Source organism: Anabrus simplex, chromosome 6 (assembly GCF_040414725.1).
Source record: "Anabrus simplex isolate iqAnaSimp1 chromosome 6, ASM4041472v1, whole genome shotgun sequence".
Taxonomy (NCBI): domain Eukaryota; kingdom Metazoa; phylum Arthropoda; class Insecta; order Orthoptera; family Tettigoniidae; genus Anabrus; species Anabrus simplex.
The window spans coordinates 300,554,965-300,581,911 of record NC_090270.1 but is presented as its reverse complement, the minus strand read 5'-3'; the positions used below and the strand labels follow the sequence as shown (position 1 = coordinate 300,581,911).

The 26,947-nt window shown below is 39.6% G+C and overlaps 1 protein-coding gene across 1 annotated transcript in view; it reads left to right on the top strand.

The window, feature by feature from the left end:
- The window catches only part of Dnah3 (dynein heavy chain 3, axonemal), a 912,075-nt gene that overhangs the window by 286,847 nt on the left and 598,281 nt on the right, over nucleotides 1-26,947 (top strand). The window contains exons 17-19 of the mRNA XM_068228454.1: nucleotides 3,788-3,999; nucleotides 6,257-6,456; nucleotides 6,668-6,845. Of these exons, the coding sequence (XP_068084555.1) occupies nucleotides 3,788-3,999; nucleotides 6,257-6,456; nucleotides 6,668-6,845 (590 nt within the window). The remainder of the gene's footprint in view (nucleotides 1-3,787; nucleotides 4,000-6,256; nucleotides 6,457-6,667; nucleotides 6,846-26,947) is intronic.

Below are 26,947 nucleotides of genomic sequence, written 5' to 3'. Positions count from 1 at the left end.
GCGCTCTGTTACTATTATTATTATTATTTTTATCTCGATATATAAGACTGACATAGTGACCTATCCATTCATTCAGGGTGATTCTAAACAACACCGACAATACTTAATCACATAGTATGTTGTGTGCAACGGCTGACGGATCATTTTGCAGAAGGGGGACCCGTGTTGAGTAATGCAAGATTTGGGTGCTATTGCGCATCAAAGTTCACAATGCTCTGGATAGGATTGACGGGCGTGTGTTCCACATTTCATCAAGAAACTTCCACCAACAAGAGCTTCACATCGTGCACTAAATTAAAAAAAACCCATGGCACTTAACGCCCTTGAAAGGGCCTTGGCCTGTTCAGTGACCACTGCTCATCCCGAAGGCCTGCAGATTGCGAGGGGTCGTGTGGTCAGCACGACGCATCCTCTCGGTCGTTATTCTGGGCTTTCGAGACCGGGGCCGCCATCTCACCGTCAGATAGCTCCTCAATTCTAATCACGTAGGCTGAGTGGACCTCGAACCAGCCCTCAGGTTGAGAGAAAAATCCCTGACCTGGCTGGGAATCAAACCCGGGACCTCTTGGCGAGAGGCAGGCACACTACCCCTACACCACAGGGCTGGCACTAAATTACAAAAGGAGTTTGAATTATCAATCTCCCACTTGATTACAGAGCCTAACTGGAGGTGCTCACATGGCCAAAGATGCTTTTGTGTGGGGTATTATCAAGGATATGGTGTACAAATCTCTTGTTCCATCAAAGGAGGAGCTTGTCACATGAGCACACACAGCAACTGAAATACTGAGCACTTGACCGCATGTCTATTTTTTTTTTGTTTTTTTTGTTTTAAGTTCTGTACATATAAATATTGTGTTTTATGATTAGATGGAAGAGAGGGCCTAATGGCCTTCATCTTGCCAGACAAAATAAATCTGTTCTATTGTAATGTATGTATGTATGTATGTATGTATGTATGTATGTATGTATGTATGTATGTATGTATGTATGTATGTATGGGTATGTATGTATGTATGTATGTATGTATGTATGTATGTATGTATGTATGTATGTATGTATGTATGTATGTATGTATGTATGTATGTATGTATGTATGTATGATTATTGCATGAAAATGACAGGATACACTATTATAAATCTTGGAATATTATCTGTGCACTTTTTAACGATAGATTTACACCCTAGTGCTGAAGCGGTCGACCTCGGCAATCTTTGAGATTTGTACTGGCAACCTTTGAAACACAAACTATGAATCACTTCTGCATCGATGTGCGACATCTGGCGTACACTTTACGTACTAGTACTGTTGTTATTTACACAGCAAAGTCAAACTATAGAATTCACTCTAGGAATAAGATTCGCATCATGAAATGTTATATAATGTGTGTGAGACACAGTTGTTGGCTTAAGATAGCAAAGGTTTAGAAAATTCATATCGATCGATCATATTATTGATTCAATTCAGATTTCATTTCCAACGGAACTAACTACTACTAACGGAACTGGGAGAGCTCCCTCCTTACTCCTCAAACCTGTACACAAATCTATCGCTAAAAAGTGTGTAGATAATATATTATACTGCACTAGCTGACCACGAAAGAAGTCTGAAAGTTTGCTGATAGAGCTTTCCAATCATGTTTTGAGAATAGTTGACTTTATTTAGAAGTGTTTCAAACAACAAATTACCTTAAATTTTACTTTAAACTTTGTATAACATCACAACAGTTTTGATAGTGTTGAATAAGACTGAGAACTCTTCAGATAACTGTCTAGCCCAGGAAGAGAAAACTGACTAAGTACCCAAAAGGATAGCCATAACCATGGCAAAGAGGGCTTGACCTTTTACTTTGTTTGTTCCTGCTATTGTGCTCTGTAAGTCTAGTGCTGCTATACTGTATTCCTATGAGCTCATTAATAACAGTTGCCCACAATTTCCAAGTTCTTTGAAATAATTTAAGAAAACACTATTAACAATTCATGTCCATCTGGACAATAATCTTAAATGCAGATCACTGATGATTAATTGATATAGATGTTGATTCCCATAGGGAACACGAAATATTTGTCCTGAATGAGTAAATTTATAATACCGATATAATGATCCGTTATTGGACATTATAAATTTTTTAGCTAACTCATTCTTGGTTGCCTGCGTTTTGCCCTCGTGTGCTAAGTAACTTAGCACACCTACCAAGACGCAAGGCTAGTGCATACCATGAAGGCCCCTGCATAGGCTATTTGAAGCCACCAGCAGTGCCAATGCACTGTGAGAGCTATGTCTCACTTCCAAAAATTGATGCCCGCCTGGCCATCAGATGATATAGATGTTAATTCCCATAGGGAACATGAAATATTTGTCCTGAATGAGTAAATTTATAATACCAATATAATGGTCCGTTATTGGACATTATAAATTTTTTAGCTAACTCATTCTTGGTTGCCTGCGTTTTGCCCTCGTGTGCTAAGTTGGTACTTAGCACACCTACCAAGACGCAAGGCTAGTGAATACCATGAAGGCCACTGCATAGGCTATTTGAAGCCACCAGCAGTGCCAATGCACTATGAGAGCTATGTCTCACTTCCAAAAATTGATGCCCGCCTGGCCATCAGATGATATAGATGTTAATTCCCATAGGGAACATGAAATATTTGTCCTGAATGAGTAAATTTATAATACCAATATAATGGTCGTTATTGGACATTATAAATTTTCCACCTAACTCATTCTTGGTTGCCTGCGTTTCGCCCTTGTGTGCTAAGTTGGGCTCATCAGTTGGTACTTAGCACACCTACCAAGACGCAAGGCTAGTGCATACCGTGGAGACCACTGCATAGGCTACTTGAAGCCAACTTAGCACACGAGGGCGAAACGCAAGCAACCAAGAATGAGTTAGCTGGAAAATTTATAATGTCCAATAATGGACCATTGTATTGGTATTATAGATGATTAATTGATTGATTGATTGATTGATTGATTGATTGATTGATTGATTGATTGATTGATTGATTGATTGATTGATTGATTGATTGATTGATTGATTGATTGATTGATTGACTGATTGATTGATTGTCAAACTGAGCAAGTGGCTGCGTGGTTTGGGTCTTGCAGCTGTCTGCTTGCATTCAGGAGAAAGTAGATTCGAACCTCGCTGTCAGCAGCCCTGAAGACGGTTTCCCGTGGTTTTCCATTTTCACACCAGGCAAATGCTGGGGTTGCACCTTATTCAAGGCTACGATCACTTCCTTCCTTCCTTCCTTCCTTCCTTCCTTCCTTCCTTCCTTCCTTCCTTCCTTCCTTCCTTCGTTCTCCTAGTTCTTTCCTATCCCGTAATCACCATAAGACCTATCTGTGCCGGTGCTACGTAAAGCAAAAAAAAACATGATATTCTTAGAACTCTTATATATTCATAATAAGAGGAGAAGATGAAGCTTTTAAGGAGAGGTGTCGGGTGAAAGATACTGTGTCGACTATCACCACCATTTCTTGAAACAACTGACAAGTTGGTTTCAGTCACAGGAGCATCCACAATTTCAATTCATCTTTGTTTAAAAGTAAAGTTTATTGTTCAAATAATGCATATGTGATGTCTAGAAATGACTTTTTGAGACTATCTCCAGCAGCGGGTATGTATGGCCAACGGCTTTCATCTGAGATGTGAAATCCTAATTTTTAAGATCTTAGCTTCGACTTCTCAGCATTTTTTGATCTTCACTTGACGTTCATAAATAACCATCTCATATTACATCTTCTGAAATGATGAAATGCATTTCTGTTCTGTTTTAGGTCCATTTATGCCATTGGATGCAGATTCAATTAGGGATGAATCTGAAGAAATGTGGAAAAATCTCTATAAGTTGGCCAAGACTTTATACGATATTCCAGGAGCCAAACGTATTGCTGAGATAGTGCGTGCAAAAGTAGAGAAGTTTAGACAGTTTGTTCCCGTACTGGAGGTTATCTGCAATAAGGGCCTCAAAGACAGACACTGGCGGATGGTGTGTATGACTAAAATTAGAATACTTTCATTGCATAATGTCACTACGTAGGCTATGATCTAAAATGCAGTCTACTCCTGTTTATAATTCTATGAGTACTTATTTTAAAGTTTAAAACCTAGTCTTGATTAAGTTTTTATTTTAAAGTTTAAAACCTAGTCTTGATTAAGTTTTCTATCATATGATGAGCTAGTACATTATGATTGCTTATTTATAATTTATAATGTGCTTTTACAGTAGAACCTCTGGAATTATTTACACACTTAGAACTGCCAATACAGTTGTTAGTCTGTCATACAGCACTCATGATATATGTAGTGTTAACACTATATATTCAAATCTATAGAAACACGAACACTGAGGTGGTGCAGATTCATATTCTGGAGTCCTGTTGTCTCTTCACAGTAGCTGGTTTGACTCCGAAGAAAAGTTGAATTTCCACTTGGTCTAGGTTCATTGCCTATTTGAAAATTGATTTGAGTTAGAAAATGATAATGATAATTGTGGCACACCACTTCACAGGGCAACACAGAACAGGTGCAACACTTCACAGGAGAATAATACTTACCTTAAGCACAGTACGCCTGCTCAAGTCACAGGTTAACAGGAAGACAGGGTGGAATAAACAACTGATTCCCAATAAAATAAGCCAGGAAGAACTAATTTTTAAATTTTGCCCAAAGGAAGAAATAACATGAAGTGCCCTAAGAATGGATAAAATAAATAATCAACACAGTATTGATTTAACCAAAACATTTAATAAATAACAATGCGAGGTAGGTTTGAATATAATTAGTTCCATTCGGCGAAAGAGAAAAATTAGAATTACAGATTCTGAGAGACTTTCTACAGGTCATTCATTTTCATCTATACCTGAAAACGTGATTAACACTCCTCCCCAGAAAGAGAAGACAATAACGGCATTAACAATTATAAATTTCCACTTTTTGATCCTTGTAAATTCTATTGAAATTTTGACCTGATATTATGGATCCCAAATGGGTACCATCATAGGTGGACAGATGATTTATTTATTTCTTTAATAAGAGTAATAATTAATAAGATGTGTTCTGTTACTCAGGGAACTTACATGCCCTTCTGATGCGTTTGTGACCTTTTCAGGGTAATGCAAACATTTTTGTCTTATTTTTAAATTCATTTCAGAATTCCTCTGTTGAGTAATGTAATTTTGTTTTATTTTAAATGTTTTTTCAACTTAATTTGTTCAAAAATTATGGTTACCTAATCGTACTTCATCTTAAAACAAAACTCACCAGCACATCTAGGCATTCCCTTGCTATTACTACCATAGAATTCCTCTATGCCACCCATACTCTTTCTATATCCTGACCTGCTTACTGTCGATTGTTTGAAACCTTTCACTAATCATATCCATGTACTTCTTCCTAATTATCTAATTTCCTCATCTTGAAGATTTTCTACCCTTATTTGTCTACAGACAGATTTCAGATTTTAGTACCTCTTTCCTAGACCTAGAGATACTTATTTCACTACAGATCAGGTAGAGGTCTATATCATCAGAAAATCCCCAAAATACCCATACATTCCTAACAGATTTCCAGAATTCAAAATCCGTTATAGTCTATTATGGATCTGGTTCCCTTACCCTCCCATGTGTATAGGTGAATGGACTTATGTTTGAAAAATGTATTCATAACTACTATTTCCATATCAGCACAGAAGTGCAGTAAATGCTTTCCATTCCTATTAGCTTTCATATCTTCCCCACATTTCTCCTATTATTTGGTTCTATTTCCATCTCTCGCATTGAAATCACCTATTAACACTATCCTATCCTTGCTATTGACTCTGACTGTGATGGCACTAAGTTCTTTGTAGAACATGTTGACTTCTTACTCATCTGCTCCCTCACATGGGGAAGAGACTGAGAAAATTCTCACCATAATTCCTCCAACTTCTGAATCCACCCACATCATTTGTTCATTCACATGCCTAACAGAAACTATGTTGCATGCAGTATTATTCCTGATGAACAGTCCTACCCGACACTCTGCCCTTACTTTTTTTAACACCCGTGAAGAATACTTTATAATCTCCTATCTCTTCCCCTTTATCCACCCCCTCCCCATATGAATATCATTAATTCTTAACACATCAATATTGTCACAAGTCTAGAATAAATGCCTACTTGCCACACATTTAAATTTTGCTGCCTCTCGAATTATTTAGGTATCTTTCCATTTAATAATTTTAACATTGCAAACTTTCATTGTAGATGAGTGAGGTAGTGGGTATTGACTTGGTACCCACAGAGGATGGTTCATTGTCTGATATGATTGAGCTAGGCCTGCTGAAACACATCACCAAACTAGAGGAGATTGGTGTGTCTGCTACCAAGGAGTTTGCCCTAGAGAAGAACCTCAAGAAAATGAAGGAAGAATGGGATAACGTGGAGTTTGAATGTGTACCTTACAGGTATAATCTCACACAGTCTTCTGTAAGATCAGTTCTCTTTTATTTGTAAACTACTTAAAGCTGAAAAAAAAAAAAAAAAAAAAAAAAAAAAGAGTACTTTTTTTTTGATCCCATCATATCTTAACAACTAGTTGTACTGGTACTATTATTTGTAAATTTTCTCCCTTTAATTGTTGGAAGAACTAAACTCACTTGTTTTAATTGTTCTCAGGGAGACTGGTGTCAGAATCTTGACAGCTGTTGATGACATTCAGGTCTTGCTTGATGACAATATCTTGAAGGCCCAGACAATGCGTGGTTCACCATATGTGAAGCCATTTGAGGCAGAGATGCAGGCATGGGAGAGCAAATTAATCAGCATGCAAGACATCATAGATGCTTGGCTCCAGGTAAATTGAGAATTTAATCCACCTCTGCTACCATTTAGTTTAGTATACTTATTTGTGAATATATTTCTTTTAAGTTATCTGGAAGATTTTAATTCTTGAAATTGGATGCCTGAATAATAACTCCCAAAGTAACAAGAAAGCAAAACAATCTCTGTAGAGGCCATGATAGCCCTTGCAGGAGTGGATAGTAAAGGCTTCTAATACACGTAACCTCAGCACTAACTGGGATAGATTGGTTAATTGTATGCCCGACCACCCCTTCCCCCAGGAATTAACTTGGAACTTAATTTTAGTATGGCTGAGTGAACTGCAGGGCCATTTGCTTTTCCAGAAGTGGACATTATTCTTTCTAAATTGTTCACCTTCCTGATGGGGAATCGAACCATGTCCTACTGGGTGAACTCCAGCACATTTTTACTGCCACAACTATACATTGCATCCAGATAACAGTCTATGATTATAATTAACCACAAATATTTGATCGCTGTTGACTTATCTTGTCCACTGAAGAAGAACCACAAGATAATATGTATATGTTGACAATGATTGGCTAAGGTTGTGTGTGAATAGTGCTCCAGTAAATTCTAGAAAAAAATTTAAGTTTAGTGATAAGAAACTGGACCCAAGGATTCTGTAGGTATATACAACTATACATATTGGAACTAGTCCTTCTCCAAGAATTAAACTTGTGATAAGTTTTGTAGGGGTTTAAGGCAGGCTTATGTAAACAAGGACATCAAGGTCATTTAAGTGTGCTTTTGAGCGGTCATGACGTTATATTATATTTGCTCACACAGAACTCCCACTTTTTTGACAAAAAATATGTGTGAACATTTTCGGTGTGTGATACAGTATATGCAGGGATTTGTGTGTAAAAGATCATATTCTGGAAAAAATGTAAAATTTGGATTAGGCTATTGAAACAAGACAACTGGCATACTTACCCTATTTATTGTCACTGCCTTCAGTCTCCAAGCTATTCTCATGTGCATCATTCTGGTCACCATCCCATACTGCATCATTCTGTCTTCCATCCAACGCATTTGCGATGCCCGTCTTCAAGAAACTCTTCACAATAACGTTTGTCGACACCATAACCCGTGCCTGCATAACCCAATCACACGAGGTTAACTGACAGCCTCTTTATTTTGTCTGGTGGCATCAGCTCATGCTCCCCTCCTGCCATCCATTCGGTGTACAATTTACGTATGTTGTCCTTGTTGTCTTGAAAGGCTTGTTGACGGAAACATCTAAGAGCTGTAGACAGTGTGTGAATCCACCAGGATTTATAACAAGAACAGTTTTCTTTCCTGAAGATGTTTCTTTGTGCCTTCCACCAAGTGTCCGCAGGAACTGTCCCACACTAGCATTGCTGGGCATCGAAGCAGTGCCCCTGGCCGTGCTCCCCACACCGTACGGACCCAGTCCTGGACGAGAGCTGTGATCTTCCAACCTTTCTCTTCAACCCGTATATGAATGCCTTTAGGGAACTTTGCTGTAGGCACTGTTTTTCTTTTGAAAATCGCATACGGTGGCAATTTTCTTCTGTCTGTGGTTATTGCTAGCATGGCAGAGCAACACTGTTTTTCACACCTAGTTGTACGTACAAGCACGCTAGATTCTTTCTTCTTGTTGATGGTGGTGTACTTGGCATGTCAAAGTCTATCAGGGTTTGATCTGCATTGCCAATTTGAGATAAGAGGTAATTGTTTTTCTTCCTCATTGCTGTCACATGGTGATGAAAATCTATGATTTTATCACTGAAAATGCTTGACATTTTCTGGCAGAGAGATGTTCACCTTCGCAGACACAATCCCTTTTGTGTCATGAATCCACAGATCCAATCCCAGCTCACTTTCAGATCCGAACAGCTGATTCCTCCTTTAATCGCTAGTTCACATGCTTTGAAATGTAGCATCTCATGCGTGATACTAAAGCCACCATTTTGCAGCTCTGGAACATAATGAAGGAACTCGTCTTCCATCTCAGAAAACATACCAGTTTTTGGCCCTCTGAACACCTTATGTGTTCGGTTGGTGGTTTCTAGTGCAGCTTTCTGTTTATGCCAGTAGCGAACATTAAACTCAGTCACATTGAATTCTCGAATGACGGCTCTGTTAGTGTGTTCTTCAGCATATTTTATCACTTTGACTTTAAACCCAGCCGTATAACTCCCACGTTTCTCCATAACTTAAAGATCGACCTAGATAAGGAAACTTAACTGAGAAACAACAGTGAAACGTGAAGACAGAATACTGGTACTTGTCGACAACAGATGGACGATACAGAATACTATGATCACTTGACTGCCTCGACAGGGAAACACTCCTGGTTCACGTGATCAGTTCTGCTGGACAGGTAGCGATAAGCATATCGACAAAGACAGAAGAGTGAGAGGAATGACTGGGTGTGGTTAGGAATGCAGCCTTGGGGTGAAGGTTTGCGAGTTAGGTATATTTGTTACAACAGCTAGCCTTGACCATTCTGCAGGTAGTAAAAAATGCAGCTTCTTCTTGTACTGTCATGTACAAAGTACCGTAACAGCAATTGTTACAGCCCCAATATTTGATGTAGGCATGTCCACGGAATACCCAAACTTTATTTAGTGTATGTACTGTATGTCTTTATGACAACATCAGAAATTAATGCAAGTTATGTGCAGGGACTTTTTTTCCCTGCAATTTCAAATGTTAAACATGGGGTGCGAGATATACGCGGTGGTTATATGCGAGCAAGTATGCTACTATCATTGGATTTGATTTGGTATATCGAGTCAAGGTAACTTGAACGTGTGTTACCGGGGTCACAATTCACTACTCACATTACTTGCCTATCGGTTAATTTTGTTATTATAGAACAGCTATGTGTACCTGTGTGAAGTGTGGGAAAGCAGTGCCTAGGCAGTACATAGCAACAAAAATTGAGTGTAAGGTAGATGCACCTATGCCTGACCCTGTACCTATAACTGACAGCCTTACTTAAGATATAAAAGAAATGATAATATCTCCACTCATACTTAATTTCTTTTTGCATCATGTAGTTTAAATGTTTCTCTGTGAAAGAAAAAATGAGTTAGCAGTTAATTAAAATTATGATCTACAGTAGATCTATAAGTCCTTTGTATGAAGGGGAGCATCAGCAAACAAAGTTTGGAGGGAACCTTAGCATTTCTCAAAAGGAGGTTAGTGCAAGTAAATAAGATGTTATAATTTGTTTATTGGGTTCTGAAAGTTAAATGAGTGTTTGATAGTATGTTTAATGACTGTGTATGAATTTTATATGGTGGCTGAAATGAAAGTTATAAATTATCATATAAATTATGGAGGGTCAGCCATGGGTACACCACAATGGGGGCTTATAGAATAGAATAGATTTATTTATCATCAACAGGTTATTTTCCCAATTAAAGATGATTCTACAAAACATAATATACAACAAATACACCTTAAATAAATAACACTAATTTCCTAAAATAATAACCAAGTTCAAACTAAATCTAGAGACATTTCTATATGCATATTTACAACACCTTAAATAAATAAATCAAACTAAATCCCCTTAAATAATTGACATTATTAAACTACATCTAGTAACATTTACATATGTTACAGAGAGGGCCTTACATTCATGAGTTCATTATGGCACGTCTGATTTTAGATGGGGGTGAGTGAAAAAGGTCCACTGATTCACCCACTTGTGTCAGCTTAGGGTGAAAAAATTATTCTGGTCTGTTTCAAATTAGAAACATTCAGTTTATACTCGCTAGATAGAGATATGGTGGCCACGATTGTTATGGCATCAAGTCTATACGGTCTGACACTGTGGTTAGCTGGTTCGAGTCCCCTTGTTCGAAAAAAATTGCACCATCAGAATGTTGGCAGCAGGTTAGGAGAGGTGGTGGTATACAATATCTAATCACCAGATTGCATGCCAAATGCCTGGATCAAATTCCAAACATCTTCACAGTGCTCATATAGAGCGACGGCATATGACGCTATTGATGGTGATTCGTTCGTTGGCTGGGGACATAAAGCCTTGAGCAGGCCCCTTGGTGCTATTCGACAGGAGTACCCTATGTGCTGGCACCGGATACCACCTTCTCCCTTCCTATTATTGTATACCACATCACACTTCTTTTCATCTCAATAACTCCTCTGATGAGGTTGATGCCAGGAAGGGCATCCAGTCATAAAAACTAGCTACGAAGATTTACCTCTCTTCATATCTCACCCCGTAGAGAAATGGGACAAAGATTGGACATATATACATACTAGCTAGATATAATATTTCCTTTTCTGTGATTCTCCAATAAGGGAACATGAAGCTGACCCCATATGTCACGTGTAGGCACCTGATATAAACCATAACCCAAAGCTGATACACGGTGTGTATATTTTAAAAATTTTGTCACTCCTATCTTTCAGGTGGTGATATAAAATGGACCATCAACAAAGTAAATTTGTGAAATATTCACAGTCATATATGGCTGCTGCATTAGATGAAGTGAAACAAGGAGTGCCAGTAAATACAGCAGCTCAAATTAAGTGGTACCAGAAACTACTCCTCTGTACAAGGCTAGGGGGAATTATCCCTGCTTACAATGTATAGGATATCTGTAATGTTTAGGCTGTAACAGTGATTAGTTGATTAAAGGGCAATTTATTTAGATTAATTTAATTTAACCACTACTGATCTACATTTAGGGCAGTTGCCCAGGTGGCAGATTCCCTATCTGTTATTTTTCTAGCCTTTTCTTAAATTATTTCAAAGAAATTGGATATTTATTGAACATCTCCCTTGGTAAGCTATTCCAATCCCTTACTCCCCTTCCTATAAACAAATATTTGCCCCAATTTGTCCTCTTGCATTCCCGCTTTACCTTCATATTGTGATCTTTCCTACTTTTAAAGACACCACTCAAACTTATTCATTTACGGATGTCATTCCAGGCCGTTTCTCCGCTGACAAAAACCAAACCCCATGGCACTACAGCCCTTGAAGGGCCTTGGCTTACCAAGCGACCGCTGCTCAGCCCGAAGGCCTGCAGATTACGAGGTGTTGTATGGTCAGCACGACAAATCCTCTCGGCCGTTATTCTTGGCTTTCTAGACCGGGGCCGTTATCTCACCTTCAGATAGCTCCTTAATTCTAAGCATGTAGGCTGAGTGGACCTCGAACCAGCCCTCAGGTCCAGGTAAAAATCCTTGACCTGGCAGGAAATCGAACCCGGGGCCTCCGGGTAAGAGGCAGGCATGCTACGGCTACACCACGGGGGCGGCATCTCTCCACTGACAGCCTGGAACATACCACTTAGTTGAGCAGCTTGTCTCCTTTCTCCCAAGTTTTCCCAGCCCAAACTTTGCAACATCCTTTTGTCTGAAATCACCCAGAACAAATCGAGCTGCTTTTCTTTGGATTTTTTCCAGTTCTTGAATCAAGTAATCGTGGTCCCTTACACTGGAACCATACTCTAGTTGGGGGTCTTGCCAGAGACTTATATGCCCTCTCCTTTACATCCTTACTACAACCCCTAAATACCCTCATAACCATGTGCAGAGATCAGTATCATTTATTTACAATCATTTTATTTACAGTTGAAGCTGTTTGTGTGCTTCAGGATTTCAAGGGCTTCCCTTTGTAGCCAGGCGTGATAAGACACAGTAGTTGACAGTACTTCATTGTTGCTGTACTGTATGTCATGGCCTGTTAGCATCGAATGTTCAGAAACTGATGACCTTTCTGCTTGTCCCAGCTGTTGTGCCTGTTGTGCTCCTTCTGTCGAGTGGCAATGCTGCGTTTCATAGTTCCTATGTACACCTGGCTGCAGCTTCATTAGATCTTGTAGACACCTGCTGTGGAGAGAGGATGGAACTTGTCTTTAGCAGACCTGAGCAATTTCAGCTTCATAGGTGTCTTATGACTATGAAAGCTGTGAATTAGGGGGACATCTACCAACATACTTGATACGTATTGACAAAGACACAAGTATTTTCACCAGAGCACTTGTCCACAGATATAAGTTATAGATGGCCCGCTCAGCCAGCTCAATAAGTATGTAAACTACCATATCCTTCTTCTCATGGGAATCAGATTTGTCATAAGTATGCCACATCTTGATATTTGCACCGATGAGCTGGACAATGTGATGTTACCACAAAGACACACACATGAAATGCTGTGAGTTATGTACACTTTTATTTACAAATTTCACACACAGGCACACACACATACACACACACACACACAACCCCCCCCCTCTCTGCCCTCTTGAACAAAACACTACTATGAAGAATAGTAATAAGAAGACTGGAAGTCCAACACTTGCATGTCAACCAACTACCAATGTAACAACTTCACATACTCAATTAACGACTTGCACTCATAACTTTCACTAAAACAATTCCACTCAACCCTCAAGACTGCCTGTTTATATACACCGCCTGGCCAGGCTTCAAGAAGAATATGACACAACATGTTTTCTTGTAATTGCATGAGATTTGTAACATGTAATATTTCAAGAGTCTCCAATAACTTATTTACAATGCAAGGAATTTTATTTAACTCTCTAGAGCCAAAGATACGTTGTTCTGGACTACTACCATATGCCTGCCTCTGTGGATCAGTGGTAGAGCGTCGGCCTCTGGATCCCAAGATAGTGGGTTGAAACCCAGCAGAGGTAGTCTGATTTTTGAAGGGCGGAAAAAAGTCCATGCAACACTCCATGTCGTATGCTGTCGACATGTAAAAGATCTCAGGTGACACATTTGGTGTTTACCCAATAAAATTCATTAAATCTCAGCCATAGACGCCCAAGAGAGTTTCGGTTTACTCGGTCTGTCATCTAGTGGGCCTAGAGTAAAATGGAACATCAAAATTGATGACCAGACAGCCAGATGGCATCAGATTGAAATGTCTGCACACGGTAGCTGAGGCCATACAATTATTATTATTTTACCACATGTTGCACAACATTGGTTTGGATTTATATGTCATATACAGGTCATAATAAGTTATATACTATTAATTACGTGTTCTTACCTTAAATAAACTCATGTTAATGTACATACATCAGATTTTCATGACATAACTTCACAAATAATACGGTTACGATTTATACCAAATGAAGTCTGTACAGAACTATGTCAATAATAATAATATTAGTACTAATAGATGTAAACAACTTCATAGCTACACCTCACAAGTAATAATAATAATGATGATAATCTCACCTATATACGAGGGTCAAGTCATAAGTCATGGCAACTATTTTTTTTCTCGCGAACAGGAGACAACACGGAAAATCTAAGATATGCATTTCGAAATATAGGGCATTTACTTATGCAAGTGCCTGAATACAAATTCTGACTTCAGGGGATTCTCGTAGGAAAGTGACAGAACAGAGGCCATTGGTAAACATCGTTTTATTAGGGTACTAGCTGATGTACCCGTGCTTTGCTACGGAATTCTACATTGTATACAGAATTCTATGTTAAGTAGTGTACACCTTGTGAGCAAGATTGTATTGTATTGCATAGGAACGTTACCCTAGAAACGCGACAGGGAAGTCACCAAACGTCTTTTCTCATATGAAGACTGGGTTAGGGAATTTTCATTGTGATGGTAGGTCTGCTTGCCTACTTTTTTTGCTATTTGTTTTACGTCGCACCGACACAGATAGGTCTTATGGCGACGATGGGATAGGAAAGGCCTAGGAAGTGGAAGGAAGCGGCCGTGGCCTTAATTAAGGTACAGCCCCGGCATTCACCTGGTGTGAAAATGGGAAACCACGGAAAACCATCTTCAGGGCTGCCGACAGTGGGGCTCGAACCCACTATCTCCCGATTACTGGATACTGGCCTCACTTAAGTGACTGCAGCTATCGAGCTCGGTTGCTTGCCTACTATCAGTCATGATCAGGATGGGGAGTTTTCATTATAATGGCAGACATTCACTCTCCACCTGCTTTTTTTTTCATTCTCAGAAAGACTGCCTTAGTGGTTTTCCCAAGTGAAATGAACATGGGTCATTACAATGACGTCAGTAGGAATGGGGCGATTAAAAGCAATATGAAATACTCGATCAAATGAAAAACCATGCATTTTCTCACTTTTAACGAACAGTACTACGCTGCCAAACTAACAGTCCAAAGTTCCAGAGCTGGAATGGCCAAGCCGCACAGCCTTGATCCGTGAACACTCTTCGTCTTTTTTCGTCGGGGGGGGGTCGAATAGCGGGGAGTCCTAGGAGGACAGATCTATGCCCTTTCACTAATCTCTTTCCTAGGAGTACTTGTTGAGTCGGAAAATCTCATTTCACTACAATGGTGGCGGAAAAATTTAACTGACTTGGAGGCAAATTTTCCCTCCAAACCAGAGGAGAAAACCTCTCTTCACTGCTCATTTGGAACAAAATGAATGTAGAATTTAATAAAAGTGAAGAGGAAGATGCTTTTGTTAAGTAACGTCTCTTTTCAGGGTTGAATTTGGAATTATTTAGTGAATTGTAGTGCTATAATTTGGAATAGGCCTAAATTGTAATTCTAGACCAGGTCATACTAATATTACTAAGTGAGCCTCTGCCAAATCTGCACACTGCTCATTCAAAACAGCGTGTCGGAGTAGGGAACGAATGGCTGGAATACTGATGAACCAGTGTGTTACGTACCAGCAGTATCAGACAATGTATGAACCAGAGGAATGGCATGCTAGAGAAAAAAGTTTTCTAACTCCCCAGCTCTTTCCCGCCAATATTGAGTCAGGCTGTTATACTCGGTACGCAACAGTAATCCCATCTATCGGAGTTGAAGGCACGATAAGAGGCAAAGAACATCACAACAAACAATGGTCAATGTAATGTTATTGTTGATCAATGTTATGCGCTTTCGATATTGTAGGCCTTCGCATTTAGTTTTCTTCTGACTCTGAAAAACTACTCTTATCGCAGTCGGTACGGTAAAACTGAATAAAACATAAATGATCGGAAATTGTATTCTCTAACTTTTGTTATGTAGTACTTTTCTATAGGAGCCATAACGAAGGTATTTAAAAAATAATTTTTAGGCGCCTACCCCTAAACTACCATTCCACCCAGGTTCAGTGAAATTGTTTATAGCTTAGACTACAGTTTTTTCTTCCCCGACTCTGTATACCGATTTTCATTAAATTCTGTTCACCCATTTTCTCGTGGCTCGGCGTTGATGTGGACTTAGCAACAAAAATCGAAATTCATGAATATCAGTGTTATCATAGCCGGTATGGTAAAATTGTATAAGACATAAATGATCGGAAATTTAATTCTATGTAACTTTAGTTATGTAGTATTTATCGACAGGACCACTTAAAATATAAATATTTGAGAATTGAATTTTAGGTCTTCCCCTAAACTACCATTTCACTCAGCGTGAATAAAATGATTTATAGCCTAGATTGTAGTGGCTTATCCCCCGACTTTACATACCGATTTTCATTAAATTCTCTTCAGCCGTTTTCAAGTGATGCGTGTTCAGACAGACAGACAGACAGACAGACAGACAGACAGACAGACAGACAGACAGACAGACAGACAGACAGAAATTATGGAAAAGAAAAAAGTGCATTTCCTTGTTACTGTGGACATGAACGATACAGAAATACAATTTTTTTCAAATTCTGAGCAATGTACAGACAAAACTCTTTATTTTATATAAATAGATAGATAGACAGCAAATACACAAGACTACATACAAAGGACAGCTCTCCACTGGTTACAGACCTTTGAAATAATCATCCAAGGTTCCCACTGTGTGTTGCCAGCAGTGAGGCAGGTGCTGAATACCATTCGCTGCATGTGTATCGCTTACGCGTGACACCTCTCTCCGAAATGCTGTTACGATGTCCCCTTTGTCAGCAAACCATTGTCCACGTAATGCCTTCTTGACTATGGGGATTTGATCATAGTCACACATCTAATGCTTATCGCAGCTCTGCATGGCATTGGCGTGCATTTCTGCCGTAGAGAACTGCTATTTTAATATATGATCGTTGCTCCTGCTTGTTGACTTCCATTTTGTGACGCTCTCACTCACACACTGAACTTGGGGGCATGCTTAGACCCACACTGTTGTTTACACACACCATCTAGTGGCATCATATGCAAGTACATACCATACGTTTCTAAATGCATATCTTAGATTTTCCATGTTGTTTCCTGTTCGCAAGAAAAAAAATAGTTGCCATGACTTATGACTCAACCTCCGTAGAACATCTAAAAATTATTCCATGGGTACTGGAAATGAAGAAGGATCTGGAAAAAGCCCAGATGAACTCAACTGACACCATGGACAGAAACCTCTATAGGAAAAATATTAACAGATGGAAAGTGCAACCAGAGAACGAAGTAAAAGAGAAGACTGGAGCAAAGTGGACAGAAGAACAAAAAAAAAGGATCCACGGAGAAAGGATGAGAGCTGTTTGGCAACTCAGAAAACAGAATCGTTAGATTTTTGCGTGATCCATTGGGTCCATACGCACATAATAATAACAACAACAACAACAACAACAACAACAACAACAATAATAATAATAATAATAATAATAATAATAATAATAATAATAATAATAATAATAATAATAATAATAATTTATATTTTTTTATTTTTTTATTTACGAGGGATTGTGGAAAATCTTCAAAAAGACACTTGTGAAGGGTCCGCACTCCACAAGTGTGTGGGATTCTTACCCACTAAAAACCACACACCCTTTTCCCACGATGTGAGTCATCACCCCGGAACCGCTCTCGCATTACTTCAGGGTGATATCATGCTTTGTCTTTCAGACGTCTTCTTTCTTCATTTCTTCTTTACGAACGTTCGTATGCTTCCAAATCCTTCTTCTTCTGACCAAGGATGTCCTCCACATGTACTGCCATGCGATCCCAGGATTCCTGGTTTTGCAGCATCACCGAAATAACATTATCTGTTGTCAATTCTCCTAGTTCAGTTTCCACACATCTTCTCTGAATTGTCCAATGGCCGCATACAAAAAAGGTGTGATATACGTCGTCAATATCATCGCAGTATATGCATGCTGCGTCACTCGCTCTGCCCACTTTATGCAGGAATTTCCGGAAATATCCATGTCCTGTTAGAAGCTGCGTTTGGTAGTAATTTACTTCACCATGGACCCTTTCAACCCAGATATCCAAGCGTGGTATCAGTCTCTTGGTCCATTTGCCTCGAGGGTCACTTTCCCATCTGAGTTGCCATCGCCTCATCAATTGACTGAAGGCGCGCTTCTTTGCACATTTCTTTCCCAGCTCTCCTTTGGTACGCCAGATTTCATGCCGCTCCAATGCAAGTAGGTCTATTGGGGCTATTGCTGCCACCGTGAGGATTGCCGGTTCGGAAACAGTGCGGTATGCACATGCAATACGTAAACCCGCTCTCCGTTGTACGGCAGCTATCCTTCTCCGATACCAAGCAAATCTCAAGGATTCAGCCCAGATTTCAGAACCATATAGAAGCACTGACTGAACCGTCGACATGAGAAGATGTCGTTTACTGGATTTCGGACCTTTAATATTTCCCATTAGTCTGCTAAGTGCAGTCATGTATTTTACTGCCTTGTCTGTCACTCTCTGAATATGAGTCCAGAATGTGAGCTTGGAGTCAAGTGTCACTCCTAGATATTTTGTGCTCGCAGATGTTTCTATCACTAACTCTCCAACAGTCATTGGTACAAGAGTTTCGATCCTTTTCCTCGTCAGAAGAACTATCTCCGTTTTGTGTTCGGCTAATGTTAAACTGTGGCTCATCATCCATTCTTTTATGCGCCGCATCACCTGATTCAATTTAATTTGAGCCATTTCAACATTACGAGCTACTATCAAGGCGGCCACATCATCAGCGTAGCCCACAAGCTTTGTGTCCTCTGGCATCTCCAAACGTAACAAGCCATCATACATTATGTTCCAAAGATCTGGACCAAGGATCGATCCCTGCGCTGCACCAGCCGTCAGACGCTTTGTCTTTTCCCATCTTCCGTATCATACAACAGAGTGCGATCTTTGAAGTAATCTCTCATTATGCGCATAAGATATTGTGGTAGCTTGAAAGTTTCTTCAAGAGCTACCAACATGTCGCTCCATCTTGCCGAATTGAAGGCATTCTTCACATCCAGGGTCACAAGAAGTATCAATTTACGGGAATGATGGTTGCCCATTTGTGCCCTTTCTGCTGTATTTACCACCTCCCACACTGCATCTAGCGTCGAGTGTCCTCTCCGAAATCCATGTTGGCAAACAGATAGATCCCCTGCTAGTTGAACTGCTGAGAGGATTCTGGGCTGCAGAAGTTTCTCCAGGCCTTTTCCAGCTGTGTCCAGCATACATAAAGGTCTATAACCACCAAGTTTTCCTTTGCTGATCAGAACCAAACGAGCCATTTTCCATCGGGGACTAAAAACACCCGTTTGCAGGCAATGATTGTACATATTCAGCAACAGTTCTGGGCATAGTTCTGCTATTATCTTTAGCACTTCTGCAGGTATACCATCTGGTCCAGGAGTTTTCTTGTTTCTAAGAGAGCTAATAGCTCTATTCAGCTCTTCTACAGTAAAGAGGGGTATATCATCCAGTTCTTTCTCGTCGTCACAGTCAATCCTCTCTGGATGGTCTGGGAATAGTGTATCCACAATTTGTTTTAATTGTTTGTGGATCCGCACTCGGGGTTGAAAATGTCCCGAGTTTCTTCATGACAATCTTATAACCTTGTCCCCATGGATCATCTTCTACTTCTTTAGCCAGTGCCCACCATTTATCGGCTTTACTTTTTTTGATTGCATTACGGAGTTCCTTCTTCGCTGACTTGTACTCCGCTGTGAAGATAATAATAGGCGTAAGGTTGTGGCGACCCCATCGCTCAGTGGGATTATTTATTTATTTATTTATTTATTTATTCATCGTATGGCATATATATACAGAAACAGGAAAGCAAGTACATTATATTTTAATGTCCAAAGTTGTTATCCATTCTAGAGCCTCTGTATTGACCTCTAGAAAATCAAACCAATCTCCAGGGTAGGCTCTTCTGCTACATTCCTTTACAATGTGCTCGATGGTTTGAAAAGGAGCACCACAGTCACACTCCGGGGATTGTATCTTTCCCCATTAGAGGGATGCAGCACAGCAGACTCCATGACCACATTGAATCCTATTAAGGATGGTCCAAGTTCTTCTTGGGAGATCAGACCTCGAATTATGTAGGAAGAAAGGCCAGAGATGTTCACCTGGTTTTGAGATCCATTCTTCCTTCCTTTGGGCATAAGGGTTGAAATTGTCTTCCGTGAGCTTCTGAGCGAAATTAACTGACGGATGTCTAGATTTCAATAGGTTCCTCGAAGGTCAGGAATATTGGAGTGGATGGGCAAGTCAGGGTTCTCATTTATCTTGGAGTATTCTCTCAACAATGCTTCTGCTCTGCGGAATGAAGGAGGCATGATGTTGCTCAAGACAGGAAGACAGTGGGTAGGAGTTGATCTTATTACGCCTGAAATAATCCTCATTGTGTTGTTGAGTTGATTGTCCACAAGTTTCACATGGCAGCTGTTGATCCATATAGGAGCACAATATTCGGCCACAGAGAAAACAAAACCAAGGGCAGAACATCTCAAAGTAGTTGCAGGAGCACCCCAGGTTGAACCACACAACTTCTGCAGAATGTTGTTACGACTCCTAATCTTTGCTGATGTATTTACTAGATGTTGCCTGAAGGAGAGTGTCCGATCTAATGTTATACCTAAGTACTTTGGGTAGTTATTGTGTCTGAGGATCTTACCGTTAAACGACACTTGGAGAGTACAGTTTGCCATTTTGTTATTTAGATGAAAGCAGGTCACCTCAGTTTTGCTGGTGTTTGCTTGGAGTCTCCATTTCCGAAAATAATCACTAAGAATAGAAAGCTCATCAGTTAAAATGTTTTCCGTTTCTTTCAGATTACTATGACTTGTAGCTAAAGCTATATCATCACCATAGCAAAATTTTCTAGATTTCATTGGTGGCAAGTCTGTCCGACTCGTTGGCTGAATGGTCAGCGTACTGGCCTTCGGTTCAGAGGGTCCCGGGTTCGATTCCCGGCCGGGTCGGGGATTTTAATCGTCTCTGATTAATTCTTCTAGCCCGGGGACTGGGTGTTTGTGTTTGTCCCAACACTTTCCTCTTCATATTCACACAGCACACTACACTACCAACCACCACAGAAACACGCAATAGTGATTACTTCCCTTCATATAGGGTTGGCGTCAGGAAGGGCATCCGGCCGTAAAACAGGGCCAAATCCACATGTGCGACACAGTTCGCACCCACGACCCCACAGGTGTGGGATAAGCGGTAGAAAAAGAAGAAAAAGAAGAAGAAGATTGGTGGCAAATCTGATACATACAGATTGAATAGGAGAGGAGCCAAGACTGATCCTTGAGGAAGACCATTATTCAATCTTCTCAGCTTGCTAGTTCTATTCCCTAGAACAACCTGAAAGAGTCTATTATTAAGCATATTTCCAATTAATTGCACCGTGGTTTTGCATGGTAATACCTGAAGAAGTTTATACAGCAGCTCTTCTCTCCAAACTGTGTCAGCAGAAAGATAAAAAAAACAGCAGAGGTTGCTGTAAGCCTGCTTCAGTGCAAGTTGTGAGTGCAAGGACTTGGTCACAACAGCCACGATTCTTACTAAAACCAGCTTGGTCAATAGGAATATGTTGATTAATTATATTGCTAATTCTGTTGTATAGTAGTCTTTCAAGGCATTTATAGCAACAACTGAGGAGAGCAATTGGTCTGTAGCTTCATGGTATATCTTTTGGTTTGCCAGGTTTCAATATGGCAAGGATTTTAGTCCTCTTAAACTCCTTAGGAAGAACACCTGTCTGAAGTATGTGGGTAAAGAAGCACGTCGACCACCTTCTTGCATTCTGTCCCATATTTACGATAAATTCAGGATGTATTCCATCAAAACCTGGTGCCTTTTCAACTTTCATGTCCTTTAGTGCTGTATTAACCTCATCAATCACGAAGGCTTCAGAGTACTCGGAAGAGGTTGGACAGATACGGTTAAGCTTCCTTAGGTTCTTTTTCACTGTTTTTGTATGTTTTTTTAAATCTTTAGTAACCCTTGAAGTTAAAACAATATGGGAGGCTATTTTGTTTGGTGAGATAGTTGACTTCTCTCTAACTCCTGTTGAGCTTCCTACAAGTTTTCTCAGTAGGCTCCAGACTTCTCTACTGGAATGAGAGAAATCCAAGTTACTAACTGTTTCTGTCCATTTCTGTCTACGATTTTCATCCAGACTCCGTAATAGCTCCTCACCAGTCGTATGGGCACCTGTTTCAAGAAAATCTTTGTATAGGGCATCACTCTGCTCACTCCATCCAGGAACGTATTCTTTCCTGTAGCCTCTTGGGATGTGCTTTTTGGCTACAGATATCACAAGCCCTACAAATCTCTGATAATTATCGCTGGTTGCAGGAATCCATCTGATGCATTTGTCCAGCTCTTCAGAGAATTTCGTCCATTTTGCCTTTTTAAAGTTCCAGCGTGGGCGTGGGAAAGATTTAATTAAGGGAACAGAGATGCCAATCTCAAGGAAGATTGGTCTGTGTTGACTATTTGGAAATTCCCCCAAAACTTCTCTCATCATGGGTAGAGGGTTGCCTACAGAGTCACATGTGACGAAACAGAGGTCTGGGTTGGACTCTCGCTTCCAAGCAGCAGATCTAAACTTCCCTTTGTCTTTTGCATCAAATACAAGATGTACATTTTGGTCTTCTGACCATTCTACTAAAGGTACGCCACAATCATCGTTTCTTGCATATTTCTAAGTTTCATGATGGCTGTTGAAATCGCCAGCATAGATAGTTGGATGACTTGCATCTGGAAGAGCTGGTGTTGGCCAGCAGATGGCTGGAGGTTTGTAGATATTTATGATGGTTACATCTTGCAGTTTTATTGTTACAGTATGAATATTATTAATTGTACTAGGTGAGATGAATTCCAACTGCTCCAAGTTCTTACGGGCATATGTAGCAATGCCATATATATTGTCAAAAGTAGCACCAATAATACTATAACCATAAATCTTCGCTCTCTTTCTTAGTTCATCTTCTGTAGCAGCATGTGTTTCTTGAATAATACCAGAGCAGTGTCATTATTACGTAGCAATTTTGACAAAATGTCATACTTACATCTGCTGATACCTTCAATATTCAGTTGGTAAATTTTAGTACCATGTCCAAGCTTTTGAGTCAGTTGGCTCTTAAAAGAGCCGTTGAGTGAATTACTTTGTACAGTTTGCATATTTGCTGGGAGATCCGTAGAAGATAGGTCTGGCAGCCAATATTGTTGCTTCTTTAGCACCACCCAGGGGTCACGTGTAGGGCTTTTTAAGGTTTAACCTACGGATGTGAAGCAACAGTATACCCCCGCCCAGTGGGAAACCACTGCAATCAGCCACCCGAGTATTGGCGGGGAAAACCATAACCTTTTGGGTTAGGAGGAAATGCCTGCCCACAGCCACGAATATCTCGAGGCACCTCTCAATCTCAACATTCAAGTTGTATTTTTGTGATCTTTCCCAAAAGATCACCACTAGTTGTATTTTTAACTTGTAACCCTAGCATGATGGAACACATGCTACCAATGCAACTACCCCAGGCCCCGGACGCAGGTCCAGTTTCTCCCGATCGTCGGATTCTGGGGGATCGGGAACATCATGCTTCAGAAAAGGATCGGAGCTTCTCAAAATCTCCAAGCCCAAAAAAAAAATGAACTTCCTTGGTACTATTAACATCAACACACTGCTGAAAACTGGAAAGCTTAAACAACTGACTGATGCTGTGGACAAATTTGATATTCAAATCCTAGCGATGCAAGAAACCAGATTCCAAGATGAGAACCACTTTGACTCTGAAAACTTCAGGATATTTAAGAGTAAACCAGCCATATATTTCAAACGGAATTTATCAATACTTGGGACGGCCTTTGCAGTAAGGAAAACCATCTTAGATTCAGTCATCGACTTTACATCCCCATGTGAAAGAATCTCAGTGCTTACAGTGAAGCAACAAAATATATGCCCATGCCCCCACTAACCGAGACAATAAGAAAAATCCTCAGAAAGTAGAGGACTTTTGGGAACTGCTTGAAGAAACTACTAGCAAGATCCCTAAATGTAGCCGCTATCGAGATAATTACGCCTACACTTAATAATAATAATAATAATAATAATAATAATAATAATAATAATAATAATAATAATAATAATAATGATAATAAAACTGACGCTTAATATGAAAAGTGAAATTGTTAAATGACACTGAAACGGTGGTTACACATCAAAACTTGGAAACGTGACGGAAAACTTCTAAATACACAAAATCAAATCATACGCTTGGGAACTTATAGGCCTAATAATGACAACTAAGAAAGGATTGTGGAAAGTGCAGGATCCCTAATGAGGTCCATGGGAAGGTATGATGTTATGGGGGAGAAAAGGCTTACAAGAAACACCCTCTAGCTCAACTATATTAAAATTAACAAAACAAACATTACAAGAAACAAAGTTAATTGACATAGCAACTGATACTTAACTTACAAAGCAAATCTGTTTAACGACAGATACAGATCAGCTAGGCAAATGAAGACCTAATCAGGATACTTAAAAATCACTTGGTAAAATACAAGTTTAACGTCATAGGCTTATGCAGAATTACAATGATTTTTGATTTAAAATGCAGATGAAAGAATTAAAATTACAAGCGACGGGAATCTAGAGCAAACTCAGACACATTGAATTTAAAACTTTGAAAATGACGTTAAGCAAGAAAATACCGAAATGCAAAAGGAATTAAATTAAATCAAATGAAATCAGAAAACTTTGAAATGGCAATAGAAATGGCACTTACCGTTAAGGAGGTAGGTTTCCCGGAGGGGAAACCCTCGAGCGCATCCGCACTCGGGTACGGTCAGATGGAATAGACGCCAAGAACTCGCATCATTTAACCCCCGAAACCGGCAGAAGACCGGAAATGGCCCAATCACAATCAACCAATCGGATGTAATTTCCACTAGATTCCCGTTCTTTTCGCCAATTGGAATGCCCGTACTTTTGGCCATTCCATTTGTATGTCCATATATGGTCATTGCCTGACTTGCTGAAGCAAGAGGAATTGCAACACCTATTTCAACAGCGGTAATCGCACGTGTGGTATAGGATGTCCCAAGATTAAAATACCTTTTAAATTTTTCAATCACATTACAAACATCAAATTAACATTTTGTCAAGTTATATAAAAAATTCCTTCAGTTATTCTACTTCTTCAAGTTACATAAAATTTCGATACAACAATCACTTCAAAATACTTCTTGCATCTTCAAGTTACATAAAATGTAAATACAACACTCATTTCAAAATACTTCTTGCATCTTCAAGTTACCTCTCACATCTTGCAATGTTCATTCTGTCCAACAATAAACTGGTACACATATTAAGAAACACTGTAATCAATGATTTTCAAATAAAGGCTAAATAGTAATTTACATTTCCAAACTAAATAATTACTTTTAGAACACACAATGGTTAGTTCCAGTTCTCCATCCCATCACATATTATATTCTCCTCCTCCCAAAGTCAAGATCAGCTCAACAAAATTTTTTTTAATGAAATTAAAGGGAGGCTTTAATGGAGATTTGAAGATTCTTACAACACCACAATTGGACCACACCACAAATTTTTATCTTCGTTCTCTTCAGGAACATCTGTACAGATAAAAACAATCACAAGTTGAGCATTGGTATTGCTGTCAAATGAAGCCAATGACCGCGACCGATGCCAACGATCTCCATCCATATTGCAGTCCCACCTTTGCTCTCTTGCAGCCTCAGCACAGCCCACCAGCTTAGTGAACTGGCCCATAACTGGCGAAGGATGCTGGCGCAGCACTGCCGACTGCCGCCATCAGAAACACTTTCCCCCTCCACCTTCGGATATTAGTGGCCCCTAGGTACATTGCAGGCTCCAAGCAGACACCATACATTGAACAGGGGCCATGGTATTGCAGTCACTGGAGCATAAGTAGACGCAGCAGAAATGTGGAACTGAAGAAATAAGGCCACTGTCTTGAACTGACTTAAAAGTTGAGTTTCAAGGGTGGGTTTTATTGCTTTTTAGGTAACAAATAACAGCGCTCCCTAGGGAGGTCCCCTTCCATAGTTCTGGGATACCCCAGGCCCATTGGCAAGTGCTATTTCAGGATTTAGGAAATTTTTCAAATACTAAAGAAAATTCACCTGAGTTTACCCTAGTACCAAAACTTTTTTAAATCCCTAACTATGGACATTAATAAAATTCTAATCTTACTCCAAAACAAATAACATTAAAGTATACCTTGTACGGTCATAAATGACCATCCTAATTACAACTAATATACTCAATTAAACTATAAGATCCTGGAGATTGCCAGCCAGACTTTTACCCAAAATTTTGCGTATAACTAAATAAATCCCTTATAATTACTAAATTAAGTTACCGTGTGCATTCTTAATCACCCAACATTAAGATAAATAACAAAACAAATAAAAGGTTAAATTTAGAATGTTGCAAGAGAACTCAAAACAGGGAAATAAGTACTTAATTACGTTAACTTGCAACCATATTCCAATGATTTGAGGTTAGTAAGTCACTATTCATTTACCATGTCATGTAGGTACTCATAAAATTTTTAACACAGATAACTCATATTACGTATTACATGGCACACCAATCAAATTTCAAATGAAACTAAGCCAGGAAAACCAAATTGGTATCACATTACATTTACCAACAGAAACTCCAAAATAAAAAGAAGGAGAGCAATGCAAGAGTGTGCATACAGAAATCCAACTCACTGATATAAGAAGTAAAAAGGCACAAGTAAGACCTTCATACCAGAGATTATCATATAACAGCACGACAAGACTACTGAGCCCATCTGTCCTCCGACACACACAATACCACCAACACACACAAGGCACAAGTGCAATGACTTCTGAATCAGCATAACTAACAAATGGTAAAAGGCACACATGACCTCAAC